The following is a 14,617-nucleotide window of genomic DNA, read 5'->3' on the forward strand; positions in this document are numbered from 1 at the left end:
CCCTGCTCCTCTAGTTGTCTAGTTAATATCTCAGAGAGAACCCTGCTCCTCTAGTTGTCCTAGTTAATATCTCAGAGAGAACCCTGCTCCTCTAGTTGTCTACTTAATATCTCAGAGAGAGAACCCTGCTCCTCTAGTTGTCTAGTTAATATCTCAGAGAGAACCCTGCTCCTCTAGTTGTCTAGTTAATATCTCAGAGAGAACCCTGCTCCTCTAGTTGTCTAGTTAATATCTCAGAGAGAACCCTGCTCCTCTAGTTGTCTAGTTAATATCTCAGAGAGAACCCTGCTCCTCTAGTTGTCTAGTTAATATCTCAGAGAGAACCCTGCTCCTCTAGTTGTCTAGTTAATATCTCAGAGAGAGAACCCTGCTCCCCTAGTTGTCCTACTTAATATCTCAGAGAGAGAACCCTGCTCCCCTAGTTGTCCTACTTAATATCTCAGAGAGAGAACCCTGCTCCTCTAGTTGTCTAGTTAATATCTCAGAGAGAACCCTGTTCCTCTAGTTGTCTAGTTAATATCTCAGAGAGAACCCTGTTCCTCTAGTTGTCTAGTTAATATCTCAGAGAGAACCCTGTTCCTCTAGTTGTCTAGTTAATATCTCAGAGAGAACCCTGTTCCTCTAGTTGTCTAGTTAATATCTCAGAGAGAACCCTGTTCCTCTAGTTGTCTAGTTAATATCTCAGAGAGAGAACCCTGCTCCTCTAGTTGTCTAGTTAATATCTCAGAGAGAGAACCCTGCTCCTCTAGTTGTCTAGTTAATATCTCAGAGAACCATGCTCCCCTAGTTGTCTAGTTAATATCTCAGAGAGAGAACCCTGCTCCTCTAGTTGTCTAGTTAATATCTCAGAGAGAGAACCCTGCTCCTCTAGTTGTCTAGTTAATATCTCAGAGAGAACCCTGCACCCCTAGTTGTCTAGTTAATATCTCAGAGAGAGAACCCTGTTCCTCTAGTTGTCTAGTTAATATCTCAGAGAGAACCCTGCTCCTCTAGTTAATATCTCAGAGAGAGAACCCTGTTCCTCTAGTTGTCTAGTTAATATCTCAGAGAGAACCCTGTTCCTCTAGTTGTCTACTTAATATCTCAGAGAGAACCCTGCTCCTCTAGTTGTCTAGTTAATATCTCAGAGAGAGAACCCTGCTCCTCTAATTGTCTAGTTAATATCTCAGAGAGAGAACCCTGCTCCTCTAGTTGTCTAGTTAATATCTCAGAGAGAGAACCCTGCTCCCCTAGTTGTCTAGTTAATATCTCAGAGAGAGAACCCTGCTCCTCTAGTTGTCTAGTTAATATCTCAGAGAGAGAACCCTGCTCCCCTAGTTGTCTACTTAATATCTCAGAGAGAGAACCCTGCTCCCCTAGTTGTCTACTTAATATCTCAGAGAGAGAACCCTGCTCCCCTAGTTGTCTACTTAATATCTCAGAGAGAACCCTGTTCCTCTAGTTGTCTAGTTAATAGCTCAGAGAGAGAACCCTGCTCCCCTAGTTGTCTAGTTAATATCTCAGAGAGAGAACCCTGCTCCCCTAGTTGTCTAGTTAATATCTCAGAGAGAGAACCCTGCTCCTCTAGTTGTCTAGTTAATATCTCAGAGAGAACCCTGCTCCTCTAGTTAATATCTCAGAGAGAGAACCCTGCTCCTCTAGTTGTCTAGTTAATATCTCAGAGAGAACCCTGCTCCTCTAGTTAATATCTCAGAGAGAACCCTGCTCCTCTAGTTGTCTAGTTAATATCTCAGAGAGAGAACCCTGCTCCTCTAGTTGTCTAGTTAATATCTCAGAGAGAACCCTGCTCCCCTAGTTGTCTACTTAATATCTCAGAGAGAGAACCCTGCTCCTCTAGTTGTCTAGTTAATATCTCAGAGAGAGAACCCTGCTCCTCTAGTTGTCTACTTAATATCTCAGAGAGAACCCTGCTCCTCTAGTTGTCTAGTTAATATCTCAGAGAGAGAACCCTGCTCCTCTAGTTGTCTAGTTAATATCTCAGAGAGAGAACCCTGCTCCTCTAGTTGTCTAGTTAATATCTCAGAGAGAACCCTGCTCCTCTAGTTAATATCTCTTAGAGAACCCTGCTCCTCTAGTTGTCTAGTTAATATCTCAGAGAGAGAACCCTGCTCCTCTAGTTGTCTAGTTAATATCTCAGAGAGAACCCTGCTCCTCTAGTTGTCTAGTTAATATCTCAGAGAGAGAACCCTGTTCCTCTAGTTAATATCTCAGAGAGAACCCTGCTCCTCTAGTTGTCTAGTTAATATCTCAGAGAGAGAACCCTGCTCCTCTAGTTGTCTAGTTAATATCTCAGAGAGAGAACCCTGCTCCTCTAGTTGTCTAGTTAATATCTCAGAGAGAGAACCCTGCTCCTCTAGTTGTCCTACTTAATATCTCAGAGAGAGAACCCTGCTCCCCTAGTTGTCTACTTAATATCTCAGAGAGAGAACCCTGTTCCTCTAGTTGTCTACTTAATATCTCAGAGAGAACCCTGCTCCTCTAGTTGTCTAGTTAATATCTCAGAGAGAGAACCCTGCTCCTCTAGTTGTCTAGTTAATATCTCAGAGAGAACCCTGCTCCTCTAGTTGTCTAGTTAATATCTCAGAGAGAGAACCCTGCTCCCCTAGTTGTCTACTTAATATCTCAGAGAGAGAACCCTGCTCCTCTAGTTGTCTAGTTAATATCTCAGAGAGAGAACCCTGCTCCTCTAGTTGTCTAGTTAATATCTCAGAGAGAGAACCCTGCTCCTCTAGTTGTCTAGTTAATATCTCAGAGAGAGAACCCTGCTCCTCTAGTTAATATCTCAGAGAGAGAACCCTGCTCCTCTAGTTGTCTAGTTAATATCTCAGAGAGAGAACCCTGCTCCTCTAGTTGTCTAGTTAATATCTCAGAGAGAACCCTGCTCCTCTAGTTGTCCTAGTTAATATCTCAGAGAGAGAACCCTGCTCCTCTAGTTGTCTAGTTAATATCTCAGAGAGAACCCTGCTCCTCTAGTTGTCTAGTTAATATCTCAGAGAGAGAACCCTGCTCCTCTAGTTGTCTAGTTAATATCTCAGAGAGAACCCTGCTCCTCTAGTTGTCTAGTTAATATCTCAGAGAGAACCCTGCTCCTCTAGTTGTCTAGTTAATATCTCAGAGAGAGAACCCTGCTCCTCTAGTTGTCTAGTTAATATCTCAGAGAGAACCCTGCTCCTCTAGTTGTCTAGTTAATATCTCAGAGAGAACCCTGCTCCTCTAGTTGTCTAGTTAATATCTCAGAGAGAACCCTGCTCCTCTAGTTAATATCTCAGAGAGAGAACCCTGCTCCTCTAGTTGTCTAGTTAATATCTCAGAGAGAACCCTGCTCCTCTAGTTGTCTAGTTAATATCTCAGAGAGAACCCTGCTCCTCTAGTTGTCTAGTTAATATCTCAGAGAGAACCCTGCTCCTCTAGTTGTCTAGTTAATATCTCAGAGAGAACCCTGCTCCTCTAGTTGTCTAGTTAATATCTCAGAGAGAGAACCCTGCTCCTCTAGTTGTCTAGTTAATATCTCAGAGAACCCTGCTCCTCTAGTTGTCTAGTTAATATCTCAGAGAGAGAACCCTGCTCCTCTAGTTAATATCTCAGAGAGAGAACCCTGCTCCTCTAGTTGTCTAGTTAATATCTCAGAGAGAACCCTGCTCCTCTAGTTGTCTAGTTAATATCTCAGAGAGAGAACCCTGCTCCTCTAGTTGTCTAGTTAATATCTCAGAGAGAGAACCCTGCTCCTCTAGTTGTCTAGTTAATATCTCAGAGAGAACCCTGCTCCCCTAGCTGGTATATCAGAGATGGTGTGTGTTAGAGAGAGAACACTCCTCCTCTAGCTGATATATCAGAGATGGTGTGTGTTGGAGAGAGAACACTCCTCCTCTAGCTGGTATATCAGAGATGGTGTGTGTTAGAGAGAGAACACTCCTCCTCTAGCTGATATATCAGAGATGGTGTGTGTTAGAGAGAGAACACTCCTCCTCTAGCAGATACATCAGAGATGGTGTGTGTTAGAGAGAGAACACTCCTCCTCTAGCTGATATATCAGAGATGGTGTGTGTTAGAGAGAGAACACTCCTCCTCTAGCAGATACATCAGAGAAGGTGTGTGTTAGAGAGAGAACACTCCTCCTCTAGCTGATATATCAGAGATGGTGTGTGTACTAACACTCCTCCTCTAGCTGCCCTAGCTGATATATCAGAGTTGGTGTGTGTTAGAGAGAGAACACTCCTCCTCTAGCTGATATATCAGAGATGGTGTGTGTACTAACACTCCTCCTCTAGCTGCCCTAGCTGATATATCAGAGATGGTGCTGCAGCTTCAGGGAACCATGATGAAGATGGAGAACATCCAGAAGCTTCTAGAACTGAAGAAAGATCTGACAGGCATCCAGGACCTGGCTATACCTGGCAGGGTAAGAGAACAGTTTTTCCCTGGCTTTGCTTTGACAAGTATTGTACTGATTTATTCCAAGTTGTAGTACATCAGTCCTCATGTTGTCCTTTTAGTGTATCTAACTTCCAGACACGTCGTTGTTCATTGTTTCCTCTGTGTTGTTTCTGTAACCCATCCAGGAGTTTATCAGACTGGGCTGTCTCAGTAAGCTCTCAGGGAAAGGACTACAGCAAAGAATGTTCTTCCTGGTTAGTCATTACTTCCTACTTCCTGTCACTTGACTCCTCTGCTCCTCACTCACCCTATCCCTCTCTCCTCCTCCAGTTCAGTGATGTCTCATTATATCTCTGTGTTCCTCCCTCCCTCCTCCAGTTCAGTGATTCCCTGGTGTACACCAGCAGAGGTATGACAGCAGACAACCAGTTCAAAGTTCACGGCCAGCTGCCTCTCTACGGCATGACAGTAAGAGTCTCCAGAACCTGAACCATAACATTATGGGCCAGTTTCCTGGACACACATTAAGCCTCGTCCTAAAACGCCAGATATATAGAGAAAACATTTATTCCAGGATTAGACTTAATGTGTGTCCGGGAAGCTGGCCCCATGCTGTTAGCTTCAGATAACATAACACAGCTGTAAATTAGTAGAGGTCACTCTCCTCTGATCCAACCCGTGTCTGTGTCCTCAGATCAGGGAGAGTGAGGATGAGTGGGGAGTTCCTCATTCTTTCACTCTGTTTGGTCAGCTCCAGTCTGTCGTCGTGGCAGCAAGGTACAAGTGTTCTAGGTGTTATTCCATTTTCTTGATGTTTTAGTTTTTTTTTACCGTTTTCTAGATGTTTAGAGTGTTCCAGGGTGGTTTAGAGTGTTCTAGCGTGTTCCAGGGTGGTTTAGAGTGTTCCAGGGTGGTTTAGAGTGTTTTATGGTGTTCTAGAGTGTTCCAGGGTGGTTTAGAGTGTTCTAGAGTGTTCCAGGGTGTTTTAGGGTGTTCTAGAGCAGGGGTGTTAAACTCATTTAGCCCCAGGGGCCACAATCAGTCATCAGAGAGGTCCTAGCTGTGCATCTAACCCATGTCTGTACTCTGTACCTAGCTGTGTATCAGAGATGGTGAAATGGATGGAGGACATCAGGATGGCTGTAGTCCTGGTAGAACAGAGTAACAGACCTTCTACTGATCTACTGTCCACCAGTCGATCAGACCGCAGTAAGTCTTGTACCTGACCCCTAGACCTGGCTGAACAGATGAATGGTCTTTCCTCTGATTTACAGTCCACCAGTCGATCTGACCGCAGTAAATCACACTACCTACTGCTACTACTTCTACAGGTGGAGTTAAAGGGCCCACAGCAGCCATGAACAGCCCTAACCTAACCTTCCCACAGAGTACAGGCTGAGTCCTAACTAACCTAACCTTCCCACAGAGTACAGGCTGAGTCCTAACTAACCTAACCTTCCCACAGAGTACAGGCTGAGTCCTAACTAACCTTCCCACAGAGTACAGGCTGAGTCCTAACTAACCTAACCTTCCCACAGAGTACAGGCTGAGCCCTAACTAACCTAACCTTCCCACAGAGTACAGGCTGAGTCCTAACTAACCTAACCTTCCCACAGAGTACAGGCTGAGCCCTAACTAACCTAACCTTCCCACAGAGTACAAGCTGAGTCCTAACTAACCTAACCTTCCCACAGAGTACAGGCTGAGTCCTAACTAACCTAACCTTCCCACAGAGTACAGGCTGAGTCCTAACTAACCTTCCCACAGAGTACAGGCTGAGTCCTAACTAACCTTCCCACAGAGTACAGGCTGAGTCCTAACTAACCTTCCCACAGAGTACAGGCTGAGTCCTAACTAACCTTCCCACAGAGTACAGGCTGAGTCCTAACTAACCTTCCCACAGAGTACAGGCTGAGTCCTAACTAACCTTCCCACAGAGTACAGGCTGAGTCCTAACTAACCTTCCCACAGAGTACAGGCTGAGTCCTAACTAACCTAACCTTCCCACAGAGTACAGGCTGAGTCCTAACTAACCTAACCTTCCCACAGAGTACAGGCTGAGCCCTAACTAACCTAACCTTCCCACAGAGTACAGGCTGAGCCCTAACTAACCTAACCTTCCCACAGAGTACAGGCTGAGTCCTAACTAACCTAACCTTCCCACAGAGTACAGGCTGAGTCCTAACTAACCTTCCCACAGAGTACAGGCTGAGTCCTAACTAACCTAACCTTCCCACAGAGTACAGGCTGAGTCCTAACTAACCTAACCTTCCCACAGAGTACAGGCTGAGTCCTAACTAACCTAACCTTCCCACAGAGTACAGGCTGAGTCCTAACTAACCTAACCTTCCCACAGAGTACAGGCTGAGTCCTAACTAACCTTCCCACAGAGTACAGGCTGAGTCCTAACTAACCTTCCCACAGAGTACAGGCTGAGTCCTAACTAACCTTCCCACAGAGTACAGGCTGAGTCCTAACTAACCTTCCCACAGAGTACAGGCTGAGTCCTAACTAACCTTCCCACAGAGTACAGGCTGAGTCCTAACTAACCTTCCCACAGAGTACAGGCTGAGTCCTAACTAACCTTCCCACAGAGTACAGGCTGAGTCCTAACTAACATAACCTTCCCACAGAGTACAGGCTGAGTCCTAACTAACCTTCCCACATAGTACAGGCTGAGTCCTAACTAACCTAACCTTCCCACAGAGTACAGGCTGAGTCCTAACTAACATAACCTTCCCACAGAGTACAGGCTGAGTCCTAACTAACCTTCCCACAGAGTACAGGCTGAGTCCTAACTAACCTAACCTTCCCACAGAGTACAGGCTGAGTCCTAACTAACCTTCCCACAGAGTACAGGCTGAGTCCTAACTAACCTAACCTTCCCACAGAGTACAGGCTGAGCCCTAACTAACCTTCCCACAGAGTACAGGCTGAGTCCTAACTAACCTAACCTTCCCACAGAGTACAGGCTGAGCCCTAACTAACCTTCCCACAGAGTACAGGCTGAGTCCTAACTAACCTAACCTTCCCACAGAGTACAGGCTGAGTCCTAACTAACCTAACCTTCCCACAGAGTACAGGCTGAGTCCTAACTAACCTAACCTTCCCACAGAGTACAGGCTGAGTCCTAACTAACCTTCCCACAGAGTACAGGCTGAGTCCTAACTAACCTAACCTTCCCACAGAGTACAGGCTGAGTCCTAACTAACCTAACCTTCCCACAGAGTACAGGCTGAGTCCTAACTAACCTAACCTTCCCACAGAGTACAGGCTGAGTCCTAACTAACCTTCCCACAGAGTACAGGCTGAGTCCTAACTAACCTTCCCACAGAGTACAGGCTGAGTCCTAACTAACCTTCCCACAGAGTACAGGCTGAGTCCTAACTAACCTAACCTTCCCACAGAGTACAGGCTGAGTCCTAACTAACCTAACCTTCCCACAGAGTACAGGCTGAGTCCTAACTAACCTAACCTTCCCACAGAGTACAGGCTGAGTCCTAACTAACCTTCCCACAGAGTACAGGCTGAGTCCTAACTAACCTTCCCACAGAGTACAGGCTGAGCCCTAACTAACCTTCCCACAGAGTACAGGCTGAGTCCTAACTAACCTTCCCACAGAGTACAGGCTGAGTCCTAACTAACCTAACCTTCCCACAGAGTACAGGCTGAGTCCTAACTAACCTAACCTTCCCACAGAGTACAGGCTGAGTCCTAACTAACATAACCTTCCCACAGAGTACAGGCTGAGTCCTAACTAACCTTCCCACAGAGTACAGGCTGAGTCCTAATTAACCTAACCTTCCCACAGAGTACAGGCTGAGTCCTAACTAACCTTCCCACAGAGTACAGGCTGAGTCCTAACTAACCTAACCTTCCCACAGAGTACAGGCTGAGTCCTAACTAACCTTCCCACAGAGTACAGGCTGAGTCCTAACTAACCTAACCTTCCCACAGAGTACAGGCTGAGTCCTAACTAACCTTCCCACAGAGTACAGGCTGAGTCCTAACTAACCTAACCTTCCCACAGAGTACAGGCTGAGTCCTAACTAACCTAACCTTCCCACAGAGTACAGGCTGAGTCCTAACTAACCTAACCTTCCCACAGAGTACAGGCTGAGTCCTAACTAACCTAACCTTCCCACAGAGTACAGGCTGAGTCCTAACTAACCTAACCTTCCCACAGAGTACAGGCTGAGTCCTAACTAACCTTCCCACAGAGTACAGGCTGAGTCCTAACTAACCTTCCCACAGAGTACAGGCTGAGTCCTAACTAACCTTCCCACAGAGTACAGGCTGAGTCCTAACTAACCTTCCCACAGAGTACAGGCTGAGTCCTAACTAACCTTCCCACAGAGTACAGGCTGAGTCCTAACTAACCTAACCTTCCCACAGAGTACAGGCTGAGCCCTAACTAACCTAACCTTCCCACAGAGTACAGGCTGAGTCCTAACTAACCTTCCCACAGAGTACAGGCTGAGTCCTAACTAACCTTCCCACAGAGTACAGGCTGAGTCCTAACTAACCTTCCCACAGAGTACAGGCTGAGTCCTAACTAACCTAACCTTCCCACAGAGTACAGGCTGAGTCCTAACTAACCTTCCCACAGAGTACAGGCTGAGTCCTAACTAACCTAACCTTCCCACAGAGTACAGGCTGAGCCCTAACTAACCTTCCCACAGAGTACAGGCTGAGTCCTAACTAACCTAACCTTCCCACAGAGTACAGGCTGAGTCCTAACTAACCTTCCCACAGAGTACAGGCTGAGTCCTAACTAACCTAACCTTCCCACAGAGTACAGGCTGAGTCCTAACTAACCTAACCTTCCCACAGAGTACAGGCTGAGTCCTAACTAACCTAACCTTCCCACAGAGTACAGGCTGAGTCCTAACTAACCTTCCCACAGAGTACAGGCTGAGTCCTAACTAACCTAACCTTCCCACAGAGTACAGGCTGAGTCCTAACTAACCTAACCTTCCCACAGAGTACAGGCTGAGTCCTAACTAACCTAACCTTCCCACAGAGTACAGGCTGAGTCCTAACTAACCTAACCTTCCCACAGAGTACAGGCTGAGTCCTAACTAACCTTCCCACAGAGTACAGGCTGAGTCCTAACTAACCTTCCCACAGAGTACAGGCTGAGTCCTAACTAACCTAACCTTCCCACAGAGTACAGGCTGAGTCCTAACTAACCTAACCTTCCCACAGAGTACAGGCTGAGTCCTAACTAACCTAACCTTCCCACAGAGTACAGGCTGAGTCCTAACTAACCTTCCCACAGAGTACAGGCTGAGTCCTAACTAACCTTCCCACAGAGTACAGGCTGAGTCCTAACTAACCTTCCCACAGAGTACAGGCTGAGTCCTAACTAACCTTCCCACAGAGTACAGGCTGAGTCCTAACTAACCTAACCTTCCCACAGAGTACAGGCTGAGTCCTAACTAACCTAACCTTCCCACAGAGTACAGGCTGAGTCCTAACTAACATAACCTTCCCACAGAGTACAGGCTGAGTCCTAACTAACCTTCCCACAGAGTACAGGCTGAGTCCTAATTAACCTAACCTTCCCACAGAGTACAGGCTGAGCCCTAACTAACCTTCCCACAGAGTACAGGCTGAGTCCTAACTAACCTAACCTTCCCACAGAGTACAGGCTGAGCCCTAACCTAACCTTCCCACAGAGTACAGGCTGAGTCCTAACTAACCTAACCTTCCCACAGAGTACAGGCTGAGTCCTAACTAACCTAACCATCCCACAGAGTACAGGCTGAGTCCTAACTAACCTTCCCACAGAGTACAGGCTGAGTCCTAACTAACCTTCCCACAGAGTACAGGCTGAGCCCTAACTAACCTAACCTTCCCACAGAGTACAGGCTGAGTCCTAACTAACCTTCCCACAGAGTACAGACTGAGTCCTAACTAACCTAACCTTCCCACAGAGTACAGGCTGAGTCCTAACTAACCTAACCTTCCCACAGAGTACAGGCTGAGTGCTAACCTTCCCACAGAGTACAGGCTGAGCCCTAACCTTCCCACAGAGTACAGGCTGAGTCCTAACTAACCTAACCTTCCCACAGAGTACAGGCTGAGTCCTAACTAACCTAACCTTCCCACAGAGTACAGGCTGAGCCCTAACCTTCCCACAGAGTACAGGCTGAGTCCTAACCTTCCCACAGAGTACAGGCTGAGTCCTAACTAACCTTCCCACAGAGTACAGGCTGAGCCCTAACTAACCTAACCTTCCCACAGAGTACAGGCTGAGCCCTAACTAACCTAACCTTCCCACAGAGTACAGGCTGAGTCCTAACTAACCTTCCCACAGAGTACAGGCTGAGTCCTAACTAACCTTCCCACAGAGTACAGGCTGAGTCCTAACTAACCTTCCCACAGAGTACAGGCTGAGTCCTAACTAACCTAACCTTCCCACAGAGTACAGGCTGAGCCCTAACTAACCTAACCTTCCCACAGAGTACAGGCTGAGTCCTAACTAACCTTCCCACAGAGTACAGGCTGAGTCCTAACTAACCTTCCCACAGAGTACAGGCTGAGTCCTAACTAACCTTCCCACAGAGTACAGGCTGAGTCCTAACTAACCTAACCTTCCCACAGAGTACAGGCTGAGCCCTAACTAACCTTCCCACAGAGTACAGGCTGAGTCCTAACTAACCTAACCTTCCCACAGAGTACAGGCTGAGCCCTAACTAACCTTCCCACAGAGTACATGCTGAGTCCTAACTAACCTAACCTTCCCACAGAGTACAGGCTGAGCCCTAACTAACCTTCCCACAGAGTACAGGCTGAGTCCTAACTAACCTAACCTTCCCACAGAGTACAGGCTGAGTCCTAACTAACCTAACCTTCCCACAGAGTACAGGCTGAGTCCTAACTAACCTAACCTTCCCACAGAGTACAGGCTGAGTCCTAACTAACCTTCCCACAGAGTACAGGCTGAGTCCTAACTAACCTAACCTTCCCACAGAGTACAGGCTGAGTCCTAACTAACCTAACCTTCCCACAGAGTACAGGCTGAGTCCTAACTAACCTAACCTTCCCACAGAGTACAGGCTGAGTCCTAACTAACCTTCCCACAGAGTACAGGCTGAGTCCTAACTAACCTTCCCACAGAGTACAGGCTGAGTCCTAACTAACCTTCCCACAGAGTACAGGCTGAGTCCTAACTAACCTAACCTTCCCACAGAGTACAGGCTGAGTCCTAACTAACCTAACCTTCCCACAGAGTACAGGCTGAGTCCTAACTAACCTAACCTTCCCACAGAGTACAGGCTGAGTCCTAACTAACCTTCCCACAGAGTACAGGCTGAGTCCTAACTAACCTTCCCACAGAGTACAGGCTGAGTCCTAACTAACCTTCCCACAGAGTACAGGCTGAGTCCTAACTAACCTTCCCACAGAGTACAGGCTGAGTCCTAACTAACCTAACCTTCCCACAGAGTACAGGCTGAGTCCTAACTAACCTAACCTTCCCACAGAGTACAGGCTGAGTCCTAACTAACATAACCTTCCCACAGAGTACAGGCTGAGTCCTAACTAACCTTCCCACAGAGTACAGGCTGAGTCCTAATTAACCTAACCTTCCCACAGAGTACAGGCTGAGCCCTAACTAACCTTCCCACAGAGTACAGGCTGAGTCCTAACTAACCTAACCTTCCCACAGAGTACAGGCTGAGCCCTAACTAACCTTCCCACAGAGTACAGGCTGAGTCCTAACTAACCTAACCTTCCCACAGAGTACAGGCTGAGCCCTAACTAACCTTCCCACAGAGTACAGGCTGAGTCCTAACTAACCTAACCTTCCCACAGAGTACAGGCTGAGTCCTAACTAACCTAACCTTCCCACAGAGTACAGGCTGAGTCCTAACTAACCTAACCTTCCCACAGAGTACAGGCTGAGTCCTAACTAACCTAACCTTCCCACAGAGTACAGGCTGAGCCCTAACTAACCTAACCTTCTCACAGAGTACAGGCTGAGTCCTAACTAACCTTCCCACAGAGTACAGGCTGAGTCCTAACTAACCTTCCCACAGAGTACAGGCTGAGTCCTAACTAACCTTCCCACAGAGTACAGGCTGAGTCCTAACTAACCTTCCCACAGAGTACAGGCTGAGTCCTAACTAACCTTCCCACAGAGTACAGGCTGAGTCCTAACTAACCTAACCTTCCCACAGAGTACAGGCTGAGCCCTAACTAACCTAACCTTCCCACAGAGTACAGGCTGAGTCCTAACTAACCTTCCCACAGAGTACAGACTGAGTCCTAACTAACCTAACCTTCCCACAGAGTACAGGCTGAGTCCTAACTAACCTAACCTTCCCACAGAGTACAGGCTGAGTGCTAACCTTCCCACAGAGTACAGGCTGAGCCCTAACCTTCCCACAGAGTACAGGCTGAGTCCTAACTAACCTAACCTTCCCACAGAGTACAGGCTGAGTCCTAACTAACCTAACCTTCCCACAGAGTACAGGCTGAGCCCTAACCTTCCCACAGAGTACAGGCTGAGTCCTAACCTTCCCACAGAGTACAGGCTGAGTCCTAACTAACCTAACCTTCCCACAGAGTACAGGCTGAGCCCTAACTAACCTTCCCACAGAGTACAGGCTGAGTCCTAACTAACCTAACCTTCCCACAGAGTACAGGCTGAGTCCTAACTAACCTAACCTTCCCACAGAGTACAGGCTGAGTCCTAACTAACCTAACCTTCCCACAGAGTACAGGCTGAGTCCTAACTAACCTTCCCACAGAGTACAGGCTGAGTCCTAACTAACCTAACCTTCCCACAGAGTACAGGCTGAGTCCTAACTAACCTAACCTTCCCACAGAGTACAGGCTGAGTCCTAACTAACCTAACCTTCCCACAGAGTACAGGCTGAGTCCTAACTAACCTTCCCACAGAGTACAGGCTGAGTCCTAACTAACCTTCCCACAGAGTACAGGCTGAGTCCTAACTAACCTTCCCACAGAGTACAGGCTGAGTCCTAACTAACCTAACCTTCCCACAGAGTACAGGCTGAGTCCTAACTAACCTAACCTTCCCACAGAGTACAGGCTGAGTCCTAACTAACCTAACCTTCCCACAGAGTACAGGCTGAGTCCTAACTAACCTTCCCACAGAGTACAGGCTGAGTCCTAACTAACCTTCCCACAGAGTACAGGCTGAGTCCTAACTAACCTTCCCACAGAGTACAGGCTGAGTCCTAACTAACCTTCCCACAGAGTACAGGCTGAGTCCTAACTAACCTAACCTTCCCACAGAGTACAGGCTGAGTCCTAACTAACCTAACCTTCCCACAGAGTACAGGCTGAGTCCTAACTAACCTAACCTTCCCACAGAGTACAGGCTGAGTCCTAACTAACCTTCCCACAGAGTACAGGCTGAGTCCTAATTAACCTAACCTTCCCACAGAGTACAGGCTGAGCCCTAACTAACCTTCCCACAGAGTACAGGCTGAGTCCTAACTAACCTAACCTTCCCACAGAGTACAGGCTGAGTCCTAACTAACCTTCCCACAGAGTACAGGCTGAGTCCTAACTAACCTAACCTTCCCACAGAGTACAGGCTGAGTCCTAACTAACCTTCCCACAGAGTACAGGCTGAGTCCTAACTAACCTAACCTTCCCACAGAGTACAGGCTGAGTCCTAACTAACCTAACCTTCCCACAGAGTACAGGCTGAGTCCTAACTAACCTAACCTTCCCACAGAGTACAGGCTGAGTCCTAACTAACCTAACCTTCCCACAGAGTACAGGCTGAGCCCTAACTAACCTAACCTTCCCACAGAGTACAGGCTGAGTCCTAACTAACCTTCCCACAGAGTACAGGCTGAGTCCTAACTAACCTTCCCACAGAGTACAGGCTGAGTCCTAACTAACCTTCCCACAGAGTACAGGCTGAGTCCTAACTAACCTTCCCACAGAGTACAGGCTGAGTCCTAACTAACCTTCCCACAGAGTACAGGCTGAGTCCTAACTAACCTAACCTTCCCACAGAGTACAGGCTGAGCCCTAACTAACCTAACCTTCCCACAGAGTACAGGCTGAGTCCTAACTAACCTTCCCACAGAGTACAGGCTGAGTCCTAACTAACCTAACCTTCCCACAGAGTACAGGCTGAGTCCTAACTAACCTAACCTTCCCACAGAGTACAGGCTGAGTGCTAACCTTCCCACAGAGTACAGGCTGAGCCCTAACCTTCCCACAGAGTACAGGCTGAGTCCTAACTAACCTA

The 14,617-nt window shown here is 47.4% G+C and overlaps 1 protein-coding gene across 2 annotated transcripts in view; it reads left to right on the forward strand.

Annotated features, from left to right (window-relative positions):
* The window catches only part of LOC135571071 (FERM, ARHGEF and pleckstrin domain-containing protein 1-like), a 54,420-nt gene that overhangs the window by 7,056 nt on the left and 32,747 nt on the right, over positions 1-14,617 (forward strand). For both annotated transcript variants that reach the window (XM_065016878.1, XM_065016877.1), the window contains exons 3-7: positions 4,269-4,399; positions 4,560-4,628; positions 4,753-4,842; positions 5,069-5,151; positions 5,471-5,583. In XM_065016878.1, coding sequence (XP_064872950.1) covers positions 4,269-4,399; positions 4,560-4,628; positions 4,753-4,842; positions 5,069-5,151; positions 5,471-5,583 — 486 coding nt within the window. The remainder of the gene's footprint in view (positions 1-4,268; positions 4,400-4,559; positions 4,629-4,752; positions 4,843-5,068; positions 5,152-5,470; positions 5,584-14,617) is intronic.

Source organism: Oncorhynchus nerka, unplaced genomic scaffold (assembly GCF_034236695.1).
Source record: "Oncorhynchus nerka isolate Pitt River unplaced genomic scaffold, Oner_Uvic_2.0 unplaced_scaffold_810, whole genome shotgun sequence".
In the NCBI taxonomy this organism is placed as follows: domain Eukaryota; kingdom Metazoa; phylum Chordata; class Actinopteri; order Salmoniformes; family Salmonidae; genus Oncorhynchus; species Oncorhynchus nerka.